Here is a 26,356-nt window from a genome sequence, read left to right on the forward strand (position 1 = left end):
CTCCTCCTCCCCTGGCGCCCTGGTATGAGAGAGAAAGCTGTTGTTAATAAAAAGTTTTCAAATAATGGGATGAAAAGGGAGGTGAAATTGAGCGGCCCTAGCGGTATTATTTCTTCTCCGTATGGGAGCTGGCCTCTCGCGGTCTCTCCGACGCTCCCTGACCGGGAGGGGGTCGCTATAGGCACGGTGACCATTCCTGCCCCGGGGCTAGGGCAAATGATTTGCCTCTCTGAGGCTTCAAAGGGGAGCAATTACACTTAAGTAACCAAATGAATAGATAGCCCAGCTTGGCAGCAGTTTGGTGGGGTTGAGGGTGTGTGTGTGTGTGTGTGTGTGTGCGCGTGCGTGCGTGCGTGCGTGTGTGCGTGTGTTGGGGGGGACAGTGGAGGCCTTTGAGGGAAGAGGCACCACACCTCACGGGTAATGTGGAACAGCTCGCATCCCTGAGAGCACAGAAGAAAATAAACAAGCCGATGGTCTGCCGGTGAATTCAGAAAAAAAAAAAAGGTGTTGAAACGTTCCAAAACCAAAACAGCAACATCACTGAGGATGGTTTACCAATGCAGCCGATAGCTTTTAAAGTAATTATTGCCTGACAGAAATAGAGCGTCTACCGCTGGCCTCTGTGGCTGCACAATATCACATAAACTTATATTGTGTGGAGCATCCCATAATGGCAAACTTGGAAGAAATTAGACATCTTCTCCTGCTCCTCTGATGAGTCTGTGCTGCGCTTTCCCCTCCGCAGGTTTGTTTTTCTAAGCTAATCATCTAAGCCAATCATGGTCCCTCTGTTTGTTTACAGTGTAATCAATGCCTGAGCAGACTTCAAAAACTCTCAAACAAGATGTGAATCATCCTGCAGCCCAGTCAAACCGAACCAACGTGAACCGCAAGCCCTGAGAACGTTGAGCCTGTGTGAGTGGCACACATAAAGTCAGCCCCTGCCCGGCCGATAAAAGGGCTCGGTGGGGCCCTATTGAGTAAAAGTGGAGACTGGGAGTTGGGTAGGGGAGCTCACCTGTGGAGAGGAGTCTATAGCTGCATAGAATGCCCAACAGCTGCCAGGGTTGTAAGTCTAGGCACCTAGCGGAGCCACAGAATGGGAAATGCAAGGGGCTCTTTGAATGCACTGCCACTTAGTAACAGAAGGCATGTGCCAAACTTGCAGAATGAGAATGAAAACTCCCCCTTTGGAGTTCACTAAATATCAGCAGCGACTCTCTTTTCATCCAGCCCCCCTCCCTTCCAGCCCCGTCCTCTTTCTTCCTCTTTTGGTCTATTATAATTCCTCCATAAAAGAACAATGGCTGACTGAAAGACCCCCAAACCACAGAGATATACCAACAATCGGTGGGGAAAGTGGGGGGTTGGCGGGGCGGGGGGGATACTCGGCTGAAGTGTGGAAGCCATCAATTACGGAGGGCCTAAAGTTAACATCCCAGCAGGGTAGGTGCATTAGAATGCAGATATGGACAGGCCATGGGCAGCAGATGCCAAGCGGAGCGGTCAAAAGAGCAACTCATGACTCCTGACAGGACATATGCAATGTGGGAGACTCCCGCCTCTGCTGCTGCTGCTGCTGCTGCTGCTGCTGCCTCGGCCTGGAATCTGCAGAAGAATGGAAAATTAAATTGAATGATGATTGTAGCGGTGGCTCAAAAGAACCATTGTGCGAAACTAACCGGAATTACGGGTTCGAGAAGTGACAAACAACCGACATCTCGCAAAACGGTCGCCAGCGCGCATGGCCGCAGTGCGAGTTTCTATAAATCTCACACATCAGCAGCTGAGACTGATGTGCGAGACTGCAACAAGTGTCCCTCCGAGTCCAAAACATGCCAAGATCCCCCTGCTTCTTGATTCCCTCGCCCCCCCACACCCTCTCTCTCTCTCTCTCTCCACATCTCTCTGCAAGACTCTGCCCTGCAGGCTTCCTCACTCCGCTAATTTACATTAGGCTGCAGGCTATCTTCACAGTCAGGACAGTGCAGTTGTATTTTCAGGCTCATTAAGCAATAGCACAAAACAAACTAAAGAAGAGGGGGATCCTTAAAACCTACCTTCCTCCTCCCTCCCCCTCGCTAACTTTCCCGTCCGAGGTTCATAGGAGACATAAATAATGCCATAAAGAACAGCAGTTGTTTGTGTTTACTACATCAAATGGTTTGGTATCCGAGGAAGAGGAGAAGAAGGTGGAGAGGCCGCGGGGTCTCGGCCCCTGAGAACCAATCCGGCTGCTCCGTAGCGGCTCTATTCAGGGTCGACTCATGCCTGTTTACTTGAAAGAAGCTCCGCTTTTTTAACTTCCCACCCTCTCTATTGTTCGGCCGCTCATGGGGAGGACTTTGAAATTGTAATCTCGGGATATTCAAACGCGCACATTTGTTCGGACCTTTGGTGCCTGCAATAACATTATTACTGCCAGACAAGCATTGTCAGCCTGAGCCTACAGTGCGTTAAGCCGCCGCCTGGCTTAACGCCGTCCGCCCTTCGCCGTTTTTATTGGCTTGCGAGCCTTTATGTGATGAGCGAGTTTACATGGCATGGCTTCCTGAGATTGTATGAGAGACTAATTAGAAGACAATAAAACTTCAGAAAAAGGAAAAAATATATAACTCAACACTGCATTTTGTAAAACTTTGTTCAATTCAGTTTAATTATGTGGCACCGAATCGTAACAATCTTAAGTCACTTCAGGAAGAAAATATCCCAGTAATGTAATGAGTTTTCTTTCTTTGTCCTTCTTCTCTTTTACATTTTTTTTAAACCTTTTTCTAGCAGATATTGTATTTGATGTTTTACGGTTATATGTAATTTCTGTGTTTTTCCTGTTTTATGATTTGCCTGGGGTTTTTTTTGTTTTTAATGAAGCTTCTGTCGAATGTGGTTATGCTTTCTGGTTTTATTGTGTTTTCCTTGTTTTGCAAATGTTGTTGATGCCATTTCATACTTGAGCGGTTCCGGTCTTTTCATACCCAACTTTTACAAGCCTGTTTCACTTAGTACCCGCTTTGGAGATACTTTGTTGTGCCATTGAAATCAATCATTTTAATATTTTTTTCAGTTAAAAGTATTTATAGTCTTTGAACTTTTTCAAGCTTTTACTGGGATTTATTTGGATTTTATGCAACTGACTGACAAAATATTACATAGGTCAAAAACCAAATTTTGCTGCAATTATAGCTGCAATTTTGGAGTGTTTGACGTTTTTGTGATGTAAACGTCTAACAGATTCCCTCCCTCCACCTGAGCTGTGGATCTCTGCAGCTTCTCCAGAGATACCATCAACCTCTTGGCTGTGTCTGCAATCAATGCTCAGTTTATTCAACCTGTCAGTTTTGTTGGATGAAGATGACTTGAAGTCGGGGACATTCACAGATGGACACTAGGAGGCGCTAGAGCACTTGCCCCTTTTTCCTCTGAACAAAAAAGTGCCCTTCTGAAATCTTTCACTTTTTCTTACTGTGTATTGTGTTTGGCCCAAGACAGAAAATAACTATCAAATTGAAATACAAATATATACAGCCACAAAAAAATAATCGATGTGTCACTACGATATGTAGGTCCCAATTTCCAAACCACTGAATTGACTTTTCATGCTCCGTCAAACTGAGTCGATCAATAGTATTTTTTCAATGTAAAAATCCCGATGAGTGTGTGGCTGTGCTGATCTGCTTTGAAGCTTTTAGTTAAAAGAGAACAAAACAAATTAGAAACCTCACTGGCAGTCAAATATGGCATTTTATCTGCCATTTGGAATGATGCAAAAATAACCAGGAAGAAAACTGACCAGTGTGTGTGAACGAAGAATTTACATTTGCATCCCAAAAATGTTAATTTGCTCATTTAATATATGAAGTTATTTGAGTTTTTTTAAGGACATGCTTTTAAGTATTATTGAAGTCAAGTAGAAAAACTCCTATACTGTAAAATTTTAAGTAAAGTAGTTTTTTTAGAAAAATGATGACATTAAATTACACACGATTTGACAACAGTGTGACGCAAAAATAAGAAAATTACTCGAGTTTTACGTCATAAAGTCTTAATATATATATATATATATATATTTTTTTTTTTATTAAGAGTAAGGTGGAGTAAGCACCAAATTGCAGTAATTTATACAATAGCTGCTGGTTTTTGGTTTCAACCGTGCGGTAAAAGGGAGAAAATTGACGCTGCTGCCTCTCAGATGTGCTCCATCACATCTTTGGCTGCAGGGAGCGTATGAAATTGTGGTGACATTCTTGGGTTTTGCGAATGAGACCACGGAGTAGCCGCACAGAGTTCCTCGTCCCAAGCGCTCGGCCTAACTCGCCCACTCGCATTGTCTCTAGACTTTCCTCAAGAATGTGGATTTCTATGGCCGTTGGCAGGCCAGATGGAGCTGCCAACTGCATTGTCACCTCTCGCGGTTTTTCTCCATAACGATCTCCGCCGGCAGTGGAGGAACGGCTCAATCAATAGCAGCAAAAGAAAAAAAGAAGAAGTCTCTCTTGAGCGTCAGCATGTGAGCAAACATTAGTTTAAGCTCGAGGTCAAAATGTAGATTCCAACACCACTAACTAATGGAACCCACCCTGTTGTACGCCCGGTTTGACTCAAAAAAAAAAAGAAAAAGGAGCAATTGTAAAACCGCAGGACACTCCATCCCCTGATTGCTTTTTTACAGTCCAAAAAAGAAGCCTTGATGGAGGCAATTTGCTTCCCCTGCTTTCGCACGGCACGAATCTTTCCCTCATTACCCGGCGCTCAAACACAGGGCACTGGGATGCCACAAGAGGAAGTGGCTTTGGCAGAAAATGTCAAACCGACGTTTAAGTGCAGGAGCCGAGCCAGTCTGATGTGGACGGAATCAACTTGTTAAGTCAAATGAAAGGTCAAAGATATTTCCCACAGTGCTAAAAAAACATAAATAACTGTAATTTGAGCTGCTGGTAAGAAAAAATAAATAAATAAAAAATCAAGAGCTCCACGCTGGTCACCTAATGTGATGAAGGTGAAGAAATAAAAGCGTTCAGAGATGAAGAAAATAGAAACAGAGGAGGAAGATAGAGCAGAGTGTTGCTTTGCCATTACTTCTCTTCCGCAGTTTAGTGGAGGAAGAAAGGAAGTAAAAAGGAAATATATCGTGTTTTTTAAGAGCAAAAAAAAAAAAAAAAAACCATGGCGTACCTTAAAAATAAGTGTAAACAGGCAACTTGTTTGGTAAGTAGAGTCCACATCGTTATATTTCAGTCCTATTACAAAGTCAGTCAGGCAGGAATACTTGTCCTGTCCGACTGAGGCAGGAAGGAGGTTTGACCTCCCAGCCAACCATAATGTTAGAATGACCTAGTCAAAGTCCAGACCCAAATTCATCTGAGAATCTGTAGCAAGACTTGAATTGATACCAGTCTGACTGAGCAAACACGTGCTGGCAAAAACGTGAGCAAATATTGAAATAACCTGCAGTTGTAACACCAGCAGGAGGTGGTGATAAAATATTTTGAACTATTGGAGGTAAATACAGCAAGAGTTTTAAAAATTTTTTAATATTTTGAAAGCCGTGTATCCATTTTCTTTGTCTTCCTCTATTTCATACCGGACTATCGCATAAAAACCCAACCAAAGACGTTGAAATTTGCAGTTTAAGAGTGAGGGTAAAAGTTTACGGCCTATGAATGCTTTTGTAACGCATTTCACAGGGATTTGGTTCCAAAGTTTGTTCTTTAAATAATGTTTATTTTTTTCCTCTGCAGCAGCGTTAAAAAAAAAAAAAAAAAAGCCCATGCACCATAAGTGAACATTGGCACACCTTCAAAACGCACCATCTAAAGCAACAGAAATGCACTATTTGCAGATGGTTTTGATCAAGTGGATGCTTTTGTTTTTGTTGGGAGACCTGAGAGAAGAAGAAGAAAAAAACAGCAAGAGAATCACATGAAAAGTGTGTGTAGCCTAAATCTGTTTTCTCACACCACGCTACCACTTGGCCCTTGAACTTTACGGAGCAGATAAATGGTTTCATCAGAGCTCCTCTGATGCGGAGATCGGCTCATGCAGAACCAAAACGTTTAAAAAAAAAAAAAGTTTCATTTTTGGAGCCAGCTGAGGGGGGGGAGTGCTCCCCATCGAGCCCGCAACGACCTTGAGGACCAGATCTGCTTTCAAACTCCCTAACACCTTCTGACACAACTCACTCGCCTGCATGCTGTTATAGAAAATGTCTTTTTGGGGCATTGGAGGGAGGAAGGGAGGGAGTAGAGGAAAGGCAGGGGGTGGGGGGGTCACGAAGCTAAACACTGCTATCTTTGGGCGTACCTGTATCGGATGGATCTCCCATCCCACGGTCTCGTTGCGGTCTCGTTGCGTGTCGGGACGCACTTGCTAGGCATTTAAACACAAACCAGCTGGGCGACGAGAAGCAGCGGGGAGACAGAGGGCTGGTTTCGCCTGATAGGAAATGAAAGGAGCAGACTCGACATCAGGACTTACTCAGGCCTGAATCATTGACCAAAAAAGCTGCGCCTCTCACCTGACGAAGGCTAAACTGTTTTCTACACCTGAGGGCTTTCGAGAGGTCGGCCATCCGTGACCCCTGAGCATAAATTCTGTCAGTCAAAGGATCGCTTGTTCTTTGTCTTGTGGCGGGGGGAGAAAATGGCCGTCTCACGTCGTGAGTCTGATGTTGTCTGTTCAACGTTTCTTCAATTCGGGAAGCGCGACCATAAAGTGGACAAATGAAGCTATTAAAGTGGCGAGGCAGCGTCAAGACGTTAAAAGGGCCGATATTTTCCCTTCGCACGCCGGTTCGCTCGGGAAGTGTGTTTAGCGGTGTTGACGGCTGCTAATGCTCCGTGGAATCTCGTGTTGGTTTGGTGGCCGCAGTGCGCTGCTGCTGCTGACACGCTTAATGAGACGTCAGTTTGGATGTGCTGAAAGGCAAGAATTCAGATAATTAACAAAGTGTCTTCGTGTGTTGTTGCTTATTTTTTTTGGGAAAATGATCTTTTTTTTTATAACACACCTCGTCCTAAACTGGTGGAGGAATGAAACCTTGTTTGTGAAGGCTTGGGAAAGTCAGGGGAAAAGTCCGGCTGTGTGCTGAAAATCTATTGGTTCGATGCTACTTTACATACTATTGGCTGGCGTTTGCAAAACAACCAATCCTGTAAAGCCATTAATTTTCCGTGATACTGATTGGTTGCATACCCAAGAGCGGAGGTAAGACTGTAGATATTAGCTAGGAGCTAAGGCGGTTTTCATTGTGTGTATTAATGCGCATTAACATATATTTTATGTTTGAATAATTAAAATGGGCAGTTTAAGTGTTTTTAGATGCCTTCTCAAGTATTTGCGGATTTTATCTATTCGTGTCCGATTGTGGTCCTTAATGGCCATTCGAGAAAAGCACCAATACGAAAATTTGACCCAATATCGATAGCAGATGGCCGATAACTGATATTTACCGATATTACATACATTTCGTTACCCTTTCAGCACCTTGACAAACACGACACCGCCGCTAACTTCACCGCTGCTTCATCTTGCACTGCATCACTATCGCTGTCACATGACCAAACAAATACCCCATGACCAACCTCCTCCAGTAACCGATAGCAACAAGAAGGAAATGAAAGTTGATTGGCCAGCTTTATAGATCGGACCAATACTGATAAGTTAAAAAAGTGACGAATATCAGCCGATACCGATGCTGGTGCTGATATATTGAGCGTCCCTCGTCGACTGTAGATGTTTTTCAGACTTACAAACATGGAGCATTTTAAAAAGAGTTGCAGCCAACAAGCCCATTGTACCTCTGGAGGAGCTGCAGATCAATCAGCTCAGGTGTGAGTATATCCAGAGAGGACAAGTGGAATAATGTGATTTGAGTAGTTGTGCAACAAAACATGCACTTTGCACTTTTTTATACTTTTATCCAACAAAGTTGTTTGGTAAACCTGCATTTTGTTTGTGTTCTACATGCTACATGAACTTGTCATTGTACGGTGACAAAATATGAAAAGGTTTTAGGGGTTAGAATACTTTTAGAGTCTGTTTGGACTGTTGATATTGATTGCACATGTTCAAATATGTCATATGTATTATTTTAGTTTGTAAAGCTGATAAGTCGTGTAACTAAAAAGTAGAATTTCTGCAAAACAGGTGATTGGTGCTAATTGGGGTTGCCAGAAGAATCGGGCTTGCCCCAGGCAGCATTCACAAAAGAACTGCAACAGACCGATAGAGGAACCCAAAATAAAAAAAATTAAAATTAAATAAAAACTCTCCTTGAACTGGTCTAATTCTGCACTATACCGCGTTAACTTCTACTTAGATCGTTAATATGGGAGCTGATCACAACAAACCTGATGAAACAAATCATTTCCATATTCACACACAAAACACATTCCTGCTGTTTCGCCTCCTACTGTAGTTAAAAAAAACAACTCATGAAGCGCTCCAACATGAACCGCATCAGCCTTGCCTTCTTCTTCTTCTTCTTCTTCTTCTTCTTTTCCTCCCTGCTCCACGCGGCGGACTATGAAATATTTTGAGGACAATTGGTTAAGTGGAGTTACCTAGTTGCCTTTTTCTTTCTTTCTTTTTTCTCCCCGAGGTATCTTCCGTTTTTTTTTTTTTTTATCCCGCCGAGCCTGGCGCCTCGCAAAACGCAACTTTGTCTGGCTTATTAAATAGTATGACCTGGAGAAAGAAAACGCCTGTTGCTTCTCAGCCGAGGCCATTGTGAGGGAGAGGAGCTGCTGACAGGCCTTAAATTGCTGTAATGCTGTGTGACCAACAGTCATACCTAATCAATTTCTATTCGAAGTGTGGACGGATGTTGTTGTTTCTTCTTCTTCTCCTTCTTCTTCTTCTTTTAGACAATTAAATTTTCTCCGCGCATTAATTCATTTCATGTTTTATGGATTCAATTTTAGACTTTCGTTTCTTTTCTTTCGCCTCATCTTACTCTGTTATTATCAGTTTTTCTGATCATATTTACAGTAATAAAACTAACTCGGTACAGTTGGAAGTGCGCTGTTAATGGATGTAAAATGCGCAGGGAAGTCCTCCCCACTGCTTAATTGCGCTAAAATTGGTCAAAGCTACTTTGTGAGAGGCATCAATAACCCCCGCTCTGCAGGGGGTCTGTATGATTAAAGTCCCCTCGCTTTCTCGTAGGCCTCTTGATCTGCTCCCCCCTCCCCCTCCCTTCCACCAAAAAAGGCGAGTGGGCCAATCGAAACCGCACGCGGAGACGTCACGAAGACAGCACGAGAAGCTGATTGGATGGCGCGGGGAGACGGGAACAGCCCCTGTCCTTTTATAGGCGACCCCCGTCCCACTTGTGCGTAAAAAAACGCTACTGGGCACCGCTGACAGGCGCAAAAACTCTCACAGTGGAGACCTCACGCTCGAGCCGCTGCGTTTCACCACACGGGCCACGCCGACGTGCATGGCCCCCAGCCTCTTTTGTCATACGATGAATCCTGCGCAGCCTGGGTCACCGTCTCAAGACGCCAAACTGCAGCTTCACCAAATGGAGGAGAGCGCGGAGGGCGCCGAGAGCGACGAGCTCCTGCCGAAAGACATGACCACGGATAAAGGATACAAACTGCAGCGGAGCAGCCTGCCCTTCAGCGTCGAGTCGCTGATTTCTAAGAAGAGCACCTGTCGGACTTCTTACCCGGCCTTCGATTCGGCGGCGCCGCCGACGACAACGACGGCGGCGGCGCCCGGGGCCGGTCAGGGCGCGCAGTTCTCTCCGAGGACTTTTTACGCGGAGAGGAAGCTTTCCGGGGAGAGTTCGCAGGGAGTTGCCAAGAGCTCCGGGGAGGACTGCGCGCAGTTTTGCGAGAAGGAGCAGAGCACTTGGTTCCAGACGTCCTCCTTCTCGACACCTCCCCGTAAGTCCGTCCCATCCGTGTTATAAGAAGCGCAGCGATGCTTCGTTTATTGTTTCATCAGAAATCCCCGAGTAAATTTGTAACGAGTTCAACCCTAGTTGTCAGAAAAGTTCCACTCCAGCCGTCTGCGCGCACATCATCTCTGCAGCAGATTGTGTTTGTTTTCTTTACTCCTATAATCGCCAAAAAACTTCCAGAAAAGAATGTTTTCGTTACTTGCTTTTGCTCCAAACTCAACTTCAAATGCGTGTTTTGCAGGCCTGGGATGAGTTTGAGGCAAAAATGAAATTAACTTGATTACCATCAATTAATGACAAAATAGTCAGTTGAGGCTGCTTGGAAGTGCAAACAGATCGATTGTGTTAATCAATACAAGCCGTTCAGTTCAGTTGCACACAGTTTAATTTGTCAATATAAACGGTTAAAAAAGTAAAATATTAAAGGAATTCAGCTGACTGCATCCTCATGAGCACCAGACTTCATTTATCAATAAACTTTTGCACTGTGAGCTGATTATTGCGCACTGTTTTTGCGCATTTTGTGTCTGTGATCACCTGGTCAAACTAACCTCATATTTTCCTGTTTTTTTTATTTATTTATTCATTAATTAATTAATTTATTTTTTCTGCATCAGGGAGCTCTAGTCCGACCCAGTGTACCCTAAGGAAGCACAAAAACAACAGGAAACCTCGTACCCCGTTCACTACCTCCCAGCTGCTGGCGCTGGAGCGCAAGTTCCGTCAGAAGCAGTACCTCTCCATCGCCGAGAGAGCCGAGTTCTCCAACTCTCTCAACCTTACGGAGACTCAGGTCAAAATCTGGTTCCAGAACCGCCGAGCCAAAGCCAAGAGACTGCAGGAGGCCGAGCTGGAGAAGTTCAAGTTGGCCTCCAAGCCCGTCCTGCCCGCGTTCGCGCTGCCTTTCCCCCTCGGAGCGCACATGAGCTCTCCGTCGTGGGGCCCCTCCAACGTCTTTCCGAGGCCCAGCCTGCCGGTCCCGGGACTGTTCAGCGGACCCGTCACCTATGGGATGTACTATTTGTCTTAGGATGTCCGGGAAGGGGATGAGGAAAAAACAAACAAAACAAAAAAACAACAACTTTGTATTATTAAAAAAAAAAAACCTCAAAGTAAAGTTGGGATTTTTTTTTAACATGCGCGCATTTCTGGGACTAAAATGATCTAAATTTCTGACCACTTCAGTTTTAAATTCCCAGAAAAAAAGAGAATAAAATAAAATCCTTGAAATGCCTTACTTTCAGACGATCCACTGTGGTTCCGCAATAATATAAAAGTGGACGCTTAAATTAGTAAAAGAGGAAAATGAAACAGCAAAGTACTTATTATTCGGTGTCTGTGCCTTATGAAAGAGTCTTTATTGTCACTTGAAGTATTTTTTTCCCCTTTTTGTTACCCAACATTACCTGTGTGGTTCTCCGGTGAAGCTGCTGAAAGGACTGATATTTTAAACAGCAGGTCAAGTTTTATATTTTGTAATTAAAAATAATAATAATAATAATAATAATAATAATAATAATAATAATAATAATAAAGCATAAAAAGGGACCAAATTATATTTTAGTAAATAGTTTTTTAAACCTTCACAATGTGGCCTTAATGGGTACTATAGTTTTTTTTTCTTCTTTTTTTGCTGTAATTGTAAATAAAATGTGTAGCGTTCAAGAAAAAACAGCGTTGCAGCGTCGTTGGAAGCGCAGGGAAAGTGGTATTTATTGACTGTCTTTGTATCTGTACTGTGTACATTTCTTTGTAAAGAAAACTGACTTTAGTAAATAAACATTTAAAGACTTGAAAATAACTGCGTGAGCTATTTTTAACCGTAACAATTCATTAGAGTCGGAGCGTTTGCGTCTGTTTCAGCACATCACACCTTAACAATAACTTTTGTTTTTTTTCCCTCTCTTTGTGGTTGTTTTTTTTTTTGGGGGGGGGAGGGGGGGACTTTCTTTCTTTTCACTGGATGTTTTTTTTTCTTCCCACAGAAACACACAAGACATAAAACTTTGCCAAACCTCGACTCCTGATTGCTGCTGTCAACTTTGAGGAATGCCAAACAATTGCAATTTTCCGTTTTTTTTTTTTTGTTTTTTTTTTTACTCCTTACTTTTCTGAAACTTGTGTATTAGGCTCAGATGTCCTTATTCCGTGTTCTGATGCGTAAATTTGAATCCTAAATATTGAAATGTATTTTCCTCGTGTCTTTCAGCACTTTTTTTAAACCGGAATACAACACCACCATGTTCTCTCGCGTCTTTTTCCACATAAAATTTACTTCCAAAGCAATTAATGTTTTCATTCAGCGTTTAAATGTATTTTTAATGCAATATATTTGTGCGAATATGTCAAAATTGCAAACTTATTCGAAGTTGTCTTTAAAAAAAATATAAGTGAAATCAGAAACATTAAGGAAATAAAACCTGTAATATAAAATACACATGTTGGCAACAAGCGGGGCGTTTAAACTCACAAAGTTTCCCGTTTAAAGACGTTAACAAATTTGCATAATGTTTTTCTAAACGTTTTAAAGTTACGTGGTATTTAAACCATATTGGTTTTACACCTGCACTTTCAGGGCCTGTATTATGGAGGACTAATAGTGCCATAATCCAACACATACAAATATGTGACAACTGAAAGAAAGGAAGGCAACAACTTAAATGTGTCAGCAACGTTTTTGGTCTACAGAGAGCCAAAGCTGCAATCTCCCTAACAACAACAACAAAAAAAAAAAAAGAAAAACAATATTCTGATTAATTACTACCTACATAAATATGTGATAATGGAAGCCAAAAAAAGTATATATTTTTTTAAATCAGCGATTCAGTGTTCTAAAACTACTACTATTCGTTAAACTAAAAGAAAAGTTAAATTTGTGTCTGTGATAAATAAATGTATTTATAGTTATTATAATTTGTCAATACTTAATGGAATTGACAAATAATTATTTATAAAATAAATAAATTAGTATTTAAAATGTGAATTTCTTATATTTTACAAGTTATATGATCACGTCAGCATAGTGTGATTACTATGATTCTCGAACTATCATGAAATATTTCAAGTTGTCACTTTGGTTCATCAAGCCGAACTCATAGACTTTGACAGAAGAGCAGCAGCACAAGAATGGAAAACATTTTTTTTATAAATTGTCTAATAATTATGAATAATTTATTATATTTGGAGACATTTTTGTATCCACTTTTAATTTTCTTACTCTGCTTAATGAGCTATTGGCACATTTACTGAACAAAATATAAGCGTATATTCGTTTTACTTTCATGTGTGTTTCCAATTTTATTTAAATGACATCTAAAAATGACTTCTTTTTTTATTCAACTGTGCTACGTTTAGTCACTGATACCTGACATGATATCAGGGATTAAACTAGAATCTTTAAGAAGATTCCAATGATCCGAAATTTTGCCTTATTATTCAAATTTTAAACAAATGCTGTACTTTAATTCCAGGAATGTTGAAAACAAACATACACTACCTGTTAAGTTTGATTCTCATTCTTGTGCCTACTTAAATCAAGCCTTCATATCTCTATAATCAAATATATCATCTGTGGTCACCTTGTAGCTGACCCCTTCCAAGACTTTCTGGAAGAACCAAGTCAGTATTGAATCAACTGTAAGTGCTCGGTCGGTCCCCTAGAGGGCAGTAGTGGTTATCCGCTTCTGCTCTCACTATTTCTCATGAAAAGAGACTTCCGACGCTCTGATCCGTCACAGTGATCTGCAGCGAGGTGAGTACACAACTGTATTACAGATTGAAGGATTGTTGTGGAATAATTGTGTTGAAACGGTCGTGGGTTTTTTTCACGCTTCATCTTTATACAGGAAACAGTCAGTTCAACATATGTGGGGCTCGCTGTTTTGAGATACGGTTCTCGTTTTAAATGGAAACGTCTGACCTTGGCTAGCAGGCTAACGGAACGAGCTAACGTTAGCCTGTGTTAATGTTAGAAAACGTCAAGGACGGTGACTTTACTTCAAGTGTAGTTCTGCATTTGGTCTTTTTAAACGGTTTAGTTTTGATTTATTAACAGACACTACTTCGCGTAGTTTAATTTTAGGTTGTGGTTAAACGGCAAAGATTGTTGCTTTTCGACCACGTAGATTATAAAAATAGATTTCATTTAGCGAAAAACCTGGTTAATTTTATTCTCACTGACTTTATTGTTCCAAGTAACAGACGGCAACACACGCTTGATGATGTTACAATACATTGTGGAAGTGGATGTATGATTCTTTAGCCTGTTCGCACAAATAAGCATAGTTATGACAGGTGAGCCGTATTCCAATACGGTCGTGCGATTTAGGAATCATATTTCCTATTTATTTGTGCAAAGTTATTTCGATTAATATCTTTTTTTTTCTGCAGCGTAGATTATTTTTAACTGTTATATTCTGTATTTTTGACGCAGGTTGTGGTGTGCTTTTTATTTGATTATCACTTTACTTCTGTTCAACTGCATTTTGTAACGAGAGATGCACTGTATTGGTGGCCAGACCAGTAGGTTTCCAAACAAGATGTCCTACAAATATAAAACTATACTCACAATTCATGATTCAGTCTCAAAGAGCCTCAAAGCACTTGCAGAGAAAAATGAGATTCTTTTAATAGATCTGAAAATAAAACCGCAGAATTTTAAGAGATGACGTTCCGAATATATGTAAAAAAAAAAAAAAATAGCCTCAATAAAATCAGTCAAAAGAAGTGGTTCAGACTGTTTTGCTTTTAATCAAAAATATATTTTACTTTCATATATTTAAAGTAGGAAATTAAGATTAAAACGATTTCAAATATTTGGTTGCAATCTGGACCTTGTATGGATTAAGTAACTGTCAGATCTGGTGATTGATTTTATTTTAGTATGTAGACCTGAAAATATTAACAAGCATACTGTTTGTTTTTTCTAACATTACTTACATGTCTTCATAACTGTAACAAATCAACCCTGTCAATGTTGCAAGCGAAAAGCGACTGCAAATGGCTAAAATGTCTTTTCCAAGTTTAAATCTGAAGAGAATTTCATCTTCCACTAAGTTCAGTTTGAGGTATATGAGCCTTATGTAAAAAAATAAATAAATTACCCTGAGTTTTCTATAGTTTTGTCTTCTCGATTTAGTAAATTTTTCCCCAAGTAAAAGTATAAACTCTAGGATAAAAAAAAAGCTTAAAAAGCTCCTGGCGATGGATTTTAATCAATTTGTGGAAGCTGTGTGAAGAACAGCTGACCTATCATAAATATAGTAACATTTTAGAGACTTTCCAGTCACCTCAGGTTTAACTGGATAGCATAGCTAAAGAACATTTCAATTTAAAGGGAAGATGATGGCAGCGGCATGTGTGCAACTGAAGAATCTTGTTTTTCAGAGAGTCAAGATGTCAGGCCGTCGTGCAGCCCTGAAGGCCATTGACTGGTTGGCGTTTGCTGAGCGGGTTCCGTCCAACCAGCGGGTCATGTTCAACGCTCTGAAGACTCGCACCGATGCCATCTCTGCTAAGTATGTCGCCACGGCGGTCGATCTAATTATAACTGTGACTTAATTTTCAGAAATGGGGTCGACAAAAAGTTGTTGTTTTTTCTGAGGCACAACTAAACACGTAGTGCATTAAGAAGATTCTTTGTGAAAAGCAAAGCAATGAATTTCATCTTACTCGATGTATTTCTCAACATGCAGTAAGAAAATGGCCCAGGTTTCTGTTTCTGGGTTAAAGTTGCCAAAAAGACATAGAGATGAAAAGTTTGATCTTTCCAAGTAAAGCTCACACAGATCCTTTTATAAATAAGATTATCACTGTCCTAATGGGCTTAAGCTGGCTCAGAGATTGGAATTTCTTCTTCTTTTCAAAAATAAAGCTAACAGATTTTTTTTTTTTTTATTTGATATTTTGAAAAAGTTGCAATGAAAATTGTAAATTTTTACGTTCAAAATAATACTCAAATTATTCAGTCAATAACATAACTGTAGGGTCCCACATTACAACATTAAGGCAACTATTCTTGACTTTTTAATAAATAAAGCCAACATTCTTCAAAATAAAAACTATTTTACGTTCTATATCTTAACGCATGTTAGTCTCCCAAAATCTGGTGCTTATTCAGTAGCAAACACCACTTTTTAGTTTCATTCATTTCTTTTTGTTATACCTCGATTTGCGTACATTAAAACTATTCTTTTTCTTTTTGTTCCCCCCAACAGTTTCCATACATTTAATTGTTTATAGTTGTGTCTGCTCACCGTTCCTTCCTTTTTAATCTGTTGAAATCGATGCCTGTGTTTGTTCCAGACTAGCCTCACTGCCTGAGACTCCTCCTGCCATCGACTGGAGCTACTACAGGAGCGCTGTGGCTAAAGCAGGCCTGGTCGATGAGTTTGAGAAGAAGGTAATTTTCCTTTCTAAACACACAATACCAGTGTTGCCACGAAATGACTCGCTCTAAAGACAAAAAGTGTGTACTTTGTGATAAAATCCATCCAGAAAGATTTTTTTTTTATTTTTTAGACCTTCCATTTAAGGCAGTATGCATTTAAAATGAGATAAACGGCTTATTTTATTTGGCTATATGATCATCTGGTTGAGGTATAATTATATGAATAATCCGAACCAGTTTGTGGATTATATAGTTAAGACAATAATTTTTTATTTTTTATTTTTGCAGTTCAAAGCACTGCAGATCCCTGAGCCTGTCGACACGCAGACGAGCAAAATCAACGCACAGGAGGTTGAAGCCGTAAGTGGCTACTTCAGAAATATCAGTTTGGTTGTACATAAACATTTGTATTTATCTGGCATTTGAAAGTTGGACACAGTAATTAAAAGCCAGGATGTTTTTGCAGTATTGCTAAATATTTATTTTTTATTTTGTAAAGTGTTATCTGCAGTTTTATTATCAGACCTGTTTCACTTTCCGCAAACAGAACAAGAGTGCACTGGAATTCGTTGAAAAATCAAAGGTGCGCGTCGTGGAGTATGAGAAGGAGGTGAGATGTTAGTTTTTGTAGGGACTTGATACAAGAGGAATGTCATCAGGAATGTTTGTAATAAAGTTTTCCTCTGCTTTTTTTTTTTTTTTTTTTTTTGTTCAGCTGGAGAAATTTAAGAACATGATTCCCTTCGATCAGATGACCATCGAAGACCTGAACGAGGCCTTCCCTGAGACCAAGTTAGACAAGGTCAAATATCCTTACTGGCCTCACAAGCCCATTGCAAGTCTGTAATCCCATTACCCGGCACTCATGTCCCAATAAAGTTTATGTATTTTAAGGAGAATAATTTATCGCCTCCGTTATTTCACAACATGATGAAAACATTTAGAACACTGCATTGTTTGAGGAGATCCAAATCATGATTTCTCAAGTACACACATGGTGGAAAATTAGTATGTTTTCATCTTTGTTTTAAATATAGTCTAATGAATATAGTTAGAAAAACTCAGTAATGGTGCAGACATGAACATAGTTAATTAAGCTTTTGCAGCTTTGCAAGCCGTTGTTAATATGTGGTGAATTTGTGATGCAACAACATTGATAAGTGGCTTTTCAGGTGAAACTCAAGTGCTTTGCAAAGATAAATAACTCCTGTTAAAAAAAAAAAAACTTTTCTTTTTAATGGTACAACCTTCTATTTTACACATTTTTGATCATGTAACCTGTGATGTTGAACGATTTTTATTGGTCACATTTCAGATGCTTATACTCTTTGATAGCGTTTTCAGAACTAGTGATTCAGTTACTCTTCATTTTATTACACCTCGTGTTAGAGAAAAATAAAGATATGCAGCTTAACAGTAAAAGCAGAACATTAGGCATTTACTATTTAGCCACTTTGGCTGATTTCATAACAAAGCATTATTGACCAAAACTTAATTTTGACTTCTTTCTTAAATCTGTGTGCTGGTAAGGAATATCCTGCTTTGTTTACTTTAATATTTACCTATGTTATTCCAAGCTCCTTTAAAAAATGTTAGCCACTCTGCCTACAAAAAGTTCATGCATTTTATTTTTTAAGTTTATAGCCAATAAATTATCGCATGTAAGGTATATCTTTAGTATTATTCATGCACAATTTCAAGTGTTAAAGTGACAAGAAAATACAGAAACAGATTTACATCAGAAACGATGACATCCAGAGAATGAGAGGAATTGAATTTAAAGTCCTAATTTAAAGGAGTCAATGGTTTCTTCTCGTTCAGGTTTCAAGCAGTCTGTTTGAGAACTGAGACTAGACCAACTTTGTACCTTTTTGGTCAGTCAAGTGGTGGCACATAGCTATAAACTTGTCGTAATTTTAGATATTGGGTCATTTTGATGAAGGAAAAAAAAGGTCTGAAATTAACCCCACATGTGATCTTTGTTTGCTCAGTGAGAAATGACATGTTAGTCCTGGTCTGCTAAATAAGATCTGATTGAGTGTAGAGCAGCACCAGGAAATCCCTCCTTTATTTCCAATATACCAATCAAAAATGTTCAGTGTATCAAAGGCGGCACTGACATCCAGAAAAACCAAGACAGAAGTTTTCCATACATCACTACCAAGATGGCCGTTATTCAAAAACGCTTACCTAAAGTCTCATTGGTGTTGCCGTACCTGACTGGAAAACATCTAAACAGACTTTGTAATCAAAAACGAGTAAATTACGAAAGTCAATGAAGTGCCCACAAGGGGGTGCAATAACTTTAGTTGCAATATAATATTTTTGCAGTAGGATTAAATTGTATTTTTTTTTCTCACCACGATTCAGTTCATCTTTAATCTTTCACTAACTACAACATATTTATCTCGATAAACGTGCTTCTTTGGTCTCACACCGTTTAAGGTACCGAATATATTATTGAATCAGGAGACGACTGTTTTTAAGAAAAAGGTTTAAAAGAACATAACATAATACAAATATAAATGTTATTTATCAAGACTCTGTTCGACTTTAGCTCTTTTAGGTGCTGTCTGGTGGTTAAATATAAATTAAAGGTAAGCGCAATGGTAATAATTTCCACCGCCGTCCAATCAACGCCTGAGCTGTTTGTTTCTCTTTAAGCTCATTGGACACGTCGTCTATCTGTAACAAACATGGGCGGGACATTACTGCTTCGTCCCTTTCCGTAGTTCCGATTGGTTCGGCGTCCATCTCGCCGGTTGTTGATTGGATAGATGTATTGTGGAAAAGGAGGGACTTCATTTAACATAATTTCCGTTGTATTCTTCGCTTGAAAGTCAGTGACGATAGACGGGAGTGCATTAGCTTAGGTAAGTTTGACAGAAAAAATGAATATTTAATCAAATAGGTTGTGTTCATTGCATGTTTGAGCACTCAACGATGTAACTGTAGAAGCGTTCTGGTTCCGTGTTAGCTTAAATCGGGTCTAGTGTTTTCAATAAGGTTCTCTGTCAAAATGATCTCGTGGAGGTCAAAGAGAGTATAAAACATGATTGGAAGACGAAGACAGTTGTAGTAATGGTTGTTACATTAACATACATGTTTGTGGCCATCCCCACGGACTGCCATCGACACTGCATGGACACTGTTAGCCATTAGAGGTAACGTTAGCCGGGATTGGCAGCGTGCTGCCTTTCCCACCTTAGATGTTGAATTGGCCTGTTTTTCCTCAATGAATTAAAAAAAAAAAAACCCTGGACCAATGGAGATGCTAAAAGTTAAAATAATAAACCGATTTCATCTCTGATCAACAAGGCCTTACTATGTATACATTATTGTATTTGAGTAGTGTATAATTCTAGTTGGATCCACTTTATTCAATATTTCGCAGTTTATGGAATGGAAAATACCAATTTTGTCTTCCTGCTTGGTGTTCCTGGACTTCCATGTTTACAACACAGCCAAACGGCCCTGCCGAGGAAATTTCCAGAGGTCAGGAAGAAAACGCCATGAGAGGAAAATATGCAAAACTGTTCTGGTTGAACGAGAAGAGAAGCTGAGGGCAGCTAAAGTACATAGATTGCTACTGTTCTTTTAATTATTTGCACAAACAATATATACCTTTAGGGCTGGACGGTATGGCGGAAAAACGTATCACAATAAAAGCATTTCATTTCAGTCGATATTGATAATTATAGATTAGTTTTTTGTTTTAAATATTTGAAGTACTGCCAAAACACAGTTTTACTCCACTATGTTATGAGACAAGGTGGAAAGACCTTGAAACTGCTGCCGTGCAAGTTTCTCAACAGGTTGTTGCTAGGTAACCAAAGGGTGAGTTGATGCCACCCATCTTGTTAGCTGGCCATGAAAAGCTGAGTAGCTAAAGTCTTTCCTCTCTGCCTACATTCCCCAGAATGCTGTGTGGTTCTTGATCGAAGTTCAGTGAAAATATTGAATATTCTTTCCCATAAATTATCAGTTGATATTGATCATGTGTCTGCTGTGATATATATTGTTATTGATTTATTGTGCAGCCCCAGTTTCCTACTATCTAATTGATTCTACCTTTATAAGGCCAAACACATCTTAAGGACCTGAAACTAAATGTTTGACTCTGTTGTCGTTGGTCTCATGGTTAGAAAGGTTGTTTTTAAAAAAAAAAAGTTCAGCTGGTTGTGCTGGTGGTTTGTATGGGCTTGACCCTGAATTGTGTGGTCAACACTGGTTTCATTGTTTTCAAGAGGACAATGGAAGCAGGCCTGTACAGAGGGAGGCTGATGGTGGGGTTGAGGGGGGGGTACAAGGGCTTGGATAATGTATCACTCCTTTGCTGCTACAAGTCTGTGCAAAACTCCAGTGTGAGGAAACAAAAAGACAATGTTGTGTTGTAAAAGGTTTCTTATGCAACTTTGTGATGTTTTCGCAGCACCTCCTGCACTAAACACTGTTTTTCAGCTCTTGTGACAACAGTGTCATTCTTTGTTTACAGTTTATCTCCCCACAGTTCACAAGAAATTTAAATGTAAACAACTTACAAGACAAACTGGACCGATTTCTATCTAGTTATTTTACTTCTGTTCAACTTAAATCATCTCTCTATTAAAGCTTTATCAAGTCGTTGACAGCAAATTCTCCTCCCACTGAAGCATTTGGTAAAAGAGGAAGCCTCAAACTTTTTAGCAGAGGAAAACTACAGCAGAACCAGGATCAGTGTGAGAGCCCATTGGGCTGAAATCAACTGGAGACTGAGTTCAAGTTATACAAAACCAACAACGGAGAAGCACCGGACCTGGAATACAAGGTGTACACAAAACGTTAATGGCAGGAATAGTTCCATCAATGACTTTATCTTTGGAAAATACACAACCAAACACAGAAACGCTGAACCAGAACAACTTTCTTAGAGGAAAAGGAACAAAGGGCACACCAAAAATGAATGACATGCAGAGTTTGTGTTCATGGTACCTGAACTAAAATATACCTCAGTCCTTTTTGATATTTTCTTGATATTGATTATATTTCTTGCTGGTTTTTTTTTTTGTCATTCTTTAAATCAAATATATTTGTATATTATTATATTGGTTATAATGTGAAGCCTATAAATAATGGCTGGACTAAGGAGTACATAAAATTGCAGTGGCCTTCAAAGCCGTCCTTCAAAACAGCATCCTGTTCTATGGTTTGTTTTTGAATTACAGGGTTACTCCCGTGTAACACGACCCTCCATCCTCAGCTGTGCACTGATTGAATTTCATCCATACAGCAGCTCTACCCCCCCCCCCCCCCTGCTCTGCCTCCCAGTCACAGATTTGCTGTAAAGTACATTAAGCAGGAAATACATCAGAGCAGACCTGACCAGAGTGCTGGAAAGTGTGCCAGTATCAGTGACGTACTTGTCACGGCATGTTTAGCAAATTTTAGTCTAGTTTCACACAGAAACAATATCTTGACTGTTATTTCATTTGACATACTTATTTATTACTGTGTGTTTTCACCTAACCATAAACTCAAAATCTTAATGTTTCATCCTCATTATGCTGCCAAAAAGAGTAATTAAAGATGTACTCTGGGCTTTTGTTCACCTTGAATACGGTTGAAATTAGAATTGCTGGTAGGCTAAATTATTAAGATGCTAATTAACTACAGATCTCTGGTTATAAAATCTTTTTAGCAATGAGATTTTGAAGGTTTAGTGGTGACATGTTTGAAGCAGTCACTTATGTGGCGGGTTTCTGATAAGTCTTTGACTTACCGGTTCCTGTTTTAGCCGTTTTATTATTATTTTTTTTTTTTTCAGAACTGTAATGTAATCAGATATAAGAAAGAGCATTGAAACAATTTTTTATTGCCTTTTTGCAGTAAATGTACATTAATTATTGAGATTAGAAGAAGTAGTGCAATTATCCTGCATTTTTGTTTCAGTTGAGCTATTTTAGAAGATACCTAATAATTTTTTTTTTTATTTAAAACGATACATGGGACATAAAAAAGGAAAACAGACTAACACCTAAGTGGCACATTCATACAAATTTCTTACAATGGTAGTAGAACTTTGGACTGCAAAAAATATTAACTATTTATTGTTATTTTAAAGGTTTCAGATAATAAAAAAAAGATAATGTCAAAGATAAAAACAAGAAGTGGTTTCATAAGATAATTTCAGTTTTTACAAGGAAGTAGCTGCTCAAACCAAGTAATTGCCCTCTTTACCAAACAGTCTGTTTAGTAGCAACAACTGCCCTTTGTAAGCTATTCAGGAGCCACCTTGCTAGTGTGTTTAGCATTGTTGTCATTTCCGTAACCTCAAGTACACTTGAGCTTACGTCCTCAATCTGGACTTTCTTCTACAGGTTTCTCTGATGGAGAGCAGAATTTATGATTACACCAATTAAAATAATTTCACATGGTCCTGATGAAGCATAGCACACAGAGACCTTTGTACCACCACTATGCTCTTGTTCTGTTCTTTTTCTGAAATAATGTATTCATTCATGTTCTGTCAGGATGTAATGGGATACACACTTTTAAAAAAGCTCCAGTTTGTCCCGTCAGTCCACAGAAAACTTTCCCTGAAATCCTTGGGGGATCATCATATGTTTTGGCAAATGTGAGACAAACCTTTTTCGTTTCCACCTTTGAACTCTCCCACGGACGCCATTTTTGTGAACTTCAGCGTCCTTCTTATTTCCCTGAATGAATTGTCAGTGTGGTCTTGACGTAATTCTTTTAGAAGGGCCGCGCCTGGGAGGGTTCAAAGATGCTCCATGTTTTCTTTATGGGTAGATAATGGCTCTCACCGAGGGTGGTTGGAATCCTAAAGCCTTACAAATGGTTCAGTAACTCTTTCCAGTCCAATACATGTCAGCAATTTGGTTTCTTACCAGTTGTTGAATTTTTGGTCAGGACATGATGTGTTTGTTTTTGAAGCCTACTTAATGTTGCCAGACAAGGGATTTCTCTCCGAGGGTCTGGCAACATTTGCACCAGCTTGTAGCGAGTAAAATTGAACATTGTTTTGGGTAGCCCCCCAAACACTCCCACCAAAAATAATTGCTTTTAAAGTGTCTGTATGTATGTCTAAGAGTGCTGTATGGGTGACAATATTCATGAGGGAAAATCCTAAGGCTAGCTTTGCTAGCTAGCTTGCTAGAAAAGCCACCAGATAGCTTTGGGTGCTGGCTAGCGAGCTAACTATCTGACAGTTCCTTTTTGTATTTCTTCAGCTTTTCTTTTCCCAACAGTAAAATGTATTTGATCGGAAATGCTTAAATGTGAAAGGGTAAGATGGAAGTAATCTTCAGACACAAATGTTTTCTCACTGCTTTGTAATTGTGGTGTATAAATGAAGTAAAGGAAACAGAAACCCGCAGTTGCTTCATCTTTTATGAGAGCTCGAACAGGGAGGTAGTATTTGACCAGCTCTATGGGAGGAGGCTTTTGCATTAAATAGAGGAAGAAAAATATTTGCCTTAGGAGGTGTTGAGCTTGAAATGGGACTAATTTGTTAGTGAGATCAAGGTTTGGTTTGCGGGAAGAAAAAAAAATGCAATCAATTACTCAGTTGCTAATGTGCAATCTGGATTGCATCATATCTAGCAGATTTAGCGACTTTCCACATTCATTTCAAAGCACTCTGTTCCCTGCCATCAAAATAACCCCATCAGATTCTAAGTCTTCAGGCTGACTCACTGGTAAGGCAAAAACAGACTGAAACACAAACAAAAAGGAAATCTGAAATGAAGAATTATGTTGAGCAAATTTCTTTAAAGTTTAATCCCTTACTAAAGCAGTGCCAGCTTATTGCGACAGTGAAGGTCGTTCCTCCTCCTTAGGAAGAGGACAGTAGTGTGAGGTACACAACCAAAAGCAGTTCATTTGTTTTATGGCTCACCCAAACAATTGATTAGATCAACAACAAGGTCAGTAGGTCCTGTGCTGTAGCCTCTGCTGTGACGCGTCGCTATGACATCCTCCTGTTTGTCTGCAGTGGCTGTTGATGGACCATCCCTATGAAAACACAAAGCTACAATGGGACAGAATACCTCAGAACAAGAGGACCAAGAAGAGCCCTTCTCGGTAGGTTTTGGACTAACGCACGTGTTTACAAGTCCAGATTGGTCAATGAAGCATATGTTAATGAGGTGAGTTATAACAGACCTGTAGTTTTCTGAGGTGATTCAGTTGTGAGGCGGCAAACATGTCATGTGACCCGTCATGATCGGCAGCCTACCTAGTCCTACTCCCGCTTCTCCTGTGGCGCTGATTGAACGGCAAACTCACTGATGATATGATTGAACAAATGATAGTTGTGCAAAGTCCTCTTGTTAAAAAGAGCTATGTAAATGCAAGCCATTTCCTTCTTTTTGCCTTTCTGCCACATTGCTTTTATATTTAAATTATACATGATACATGTCACATTAAAGCTGAGTTTTGGCAATAAGTTAATGTTTTTTGGTGTCTGGAAAATGAGTCATTTCAAAAACTTCCAGAATGTAAATTGTCATCCAGAAACCACTTGCTGCTTCCTTGTTGGACGTACAGGAGGCTCCACTTCTGCTTTTCAAAGACGTACGGTTGTATAATTACACATCTTTGTGCAGCCATTCTCATGTGCGATTGTAAACGTTGAGTTGGGGGGGGGGCGTGGCCAGCAGCAGCTTATTTGAATTTAAAGTGACAGAGGCCCTAAAACGGCTCGTTCTGAAAGGAGCTCAAAACAGGCAGAACTGAGCAGACTAATATCTCATTATTTAAGAATTAATTTATGCAAAAAATGTAATGAACATGTTTTCTATCGACCTATGCTAATCTGTTCATGGAAGCATGATAATAGGTCACCTTTAAGCTCACAAAACCTAGGTGGGTACTTCAGAGATCCAGAGCATGTTGCACCAGTTCCGTTGTACTTTTGTCCCATCCAGCCCATTTACTGCCAAATAGCCTCAAGCTTGCTACAAACGTATAGATAATCGCAGATAACACTGATAAACGTCCACTGGCTCTCTGCCAGAACTCTACAGACCAATTACCCTCACTTTTAATCTTATGATGTTAAATCTTATGGTTGACCAAACACACACAAAGCAAACAGTCTTATCTCAGATCTCTGCCCTCTGAACAGACATGCTTTTCTGCTTTTTTAAAACTTTTTATTGATTGCAGTTATTTTAATCAAGATCCTTTTAAACTTGTATTGCCAGGAAACAGAAGAAAATCTCTATGTATTTAAATTATGTCCAGCAAATAACAAGAAAAGAAAGTAGATTGAGAAATATTAGATGCGATGCAACTTTTCTGCTTTGTGCCGGGCTTTGCTGCCTGCAGGGTGAATTCCTGATTCCTACATGCTTTCACAGCTCATTGAAAGAAAGACCGCCGCCGGGTCCACGTTTCGCGCAGCAACATTGTAGTTTGAAACCATTAACTTGTCGGCTTATCACGTGCACTAGCATGCTTCTGCATTTCTCTTTTGTCTTTCAGGAGAGATTTGAAAACCTCAAGACGTTTGTGGAGGAAGAGCTACAGACGAGCATGGTAAGAACAGTTTCATTTCTGTCTTCTTTCAGCCGTTTTTACCACTGCAGCAGATTTTATTACCGTAGCTAAAAGTTTAGTCCACCACTGTCTGTGAATTTGAGCAGATTTAATGGAGAACCCAGTGCTCTCATTTTTCTTTTGCCACACACACACACACACACACACATACATATGTATATTTTTCTGTTCTCTCTCTCCAGATGGTGGGAATAGTTATTGGCGCTGGCGTTGCCATAGTCCTCATCGCCATCCTCATCTTCTTCATCTTGCGGAGGATGCGGCTCCGAAGTCAGTAAACGCAGATTCCCTTTTCTCAGCCTGCTCTGAAACGTTGTCATGGAAACGGCACATTATACAGCTCTGGTTCATTTTGACGTTTACCTTTATTTCGCAGACATAGAGGTCCAGGAGGCACCGAAGTACCGCTTCCGCAAGAGAGACAAAGTCATGTTCTACGGACGAAAGATTATGCGGAAAGTGAGTGGCGGGCTGGAAATGTTTAGGTTTTTCGCATC

At 39.9% G+C, this 26,356-nt stretch overlaps 3 protein-coding genes across 6 annotated transcripts in view; all 3 read left to right on the top strand.

The window, feature by feature from the left end:
- Positions 1–7,889: 7,889 nt before the first annotated feature.
- On the top strand, positions 7,890–12,655 carry LOC106916408 (homeobox protein MSH-C-like). Its single transcript, XM_014984688.2, has 2 exons — positions 7,890–9,893; positions 10,528–12,655. The coding sequence occupies exons 1-2, from the start codon at positions 9,443–9,445 to the stop codon at positions 10,938–10,940; spliced, it is 864 nt and encodes a 287-aa protein (XP_014840174.2). The 5' UTR covers positions 7,890–9,442; the 3' UTR covers positions 10,941–12,655.
- Positions 12,656–13,559: 904 nt separating this feature from the next.
- Positions 13,560–17,200, top strand: atp5pd (ATP synthase peripheral stalk subunit d). The gene is made up of 6 exons (XM_088009829.1): positions 13,560–13,661; positions 15,296–15,426; positions 16,214–16,310; positions 16,587–16,658; positions 16,846–16,908; positions 17,014–17,200. The coding sequence occupies exons 2-6, from the start codon at positions 15,305–15,307 to the stop codon at positions 17,143–17,145; spliced, it is 486 nt and encodes a 161-aa protein (XP_087865955.1). The 5' UTR covers positions 13,560–13,661; positions 15,296–15,304; the 3' UTR covers positions 17,146–17,200.
- A 1,878-nt stretch (positions 17,201–19,078) lies between these two features.
- The window catches only part of pnpla6 (patatin-like phospholipase domain containing 6), a 38,078-nt gene continuing 30,800 nt past the window's right edge, over positions 19,079–26,356 (top strand). For 3 of the 4 annotated variants that reach the window (XM_014984683.2, XM_088009827.1, XM_014984685.2), the window contains exons 1-5: positions 19,079–19,171; positions 24,292–24,380; positions 25,785–25,838; positions 26,042–26,129; positions 26,236–26,318. In XM_014984683.2, coding sequence (XP_014840169.2) covers positions 24,333–24,380; positions 25,785–25,838; positions 26,042–26,129; positions 26,236–26,318 — 273 coding nt within the window. In that variant the 5' untranslated portion in view covers positions 19,079–19,171; positions 24,292–24,332. The remainder of the gene's footprint in view (positions 19,172–24,291; positions 24,381–25,784; positions 25,839–26,041; positions 26,130–26,235; positions 26,319–26,356) is intronic. The other variant, XM_088009828.1, reaches the window with a different exon arrangement.

Source organism: Poecilia mexicana, unplaced genomic scaffold (genome assembly GCF_051168715.1).
Source record: "Poecilia mexicana isolate PSO_F unplaced genomic scaffold, ASM5116871v1 scaffold_2, whole genome shotgun sequence".
In the NCBI taxonomy this organism is placed as follows: Eukaryota; Metazoa; Chordata; class Actinopteri; order Cyprinodontiformes; family Poeciliidae; genus Poecilia; species Poecilia mexicana.

Excerpts from the sequence above, each read along its gene's own strand:
- LOC106916408 (XM_014984688.2), top strand. The coding sequence starts at position 9,443 with ATGGCCCCCAGCCTCTTTTGTCATACGATGAATCCTGCGCAGCCTGGG. Across the intron at positions 9,894-10,527 it reads CTCCTTCTCGACACCTCCCC|GGAGCTCTAGTCCGACCCAG; the intron begins GTAAGTCCGTCC and ends TTTCTGCATCAG.
- atp5pd (XM_088009829.1), top strand. The coding sequence starts at position 15,305 with ATGTCAGGCCGTCGTGCAGCCCTGAAGGCCATTGACTGGTTGGCGTTT. Across the intron at positions 16,659-16,845 it reads ACGCACAGGAGGTTGAAGCC|AACAAGAGTGCACTGGAATT; the intron begins GTAAGTGGCTAC and ends TTCCGCAAACAG. Across the intron at positions 16,909-17,013 it reads TCGTGGAGTATGAGAAGGAG|CTGGAGAAATTTAAGAACAT; the intron begins GTGAGATGTTAG and ends TTTTTTGTTCAG.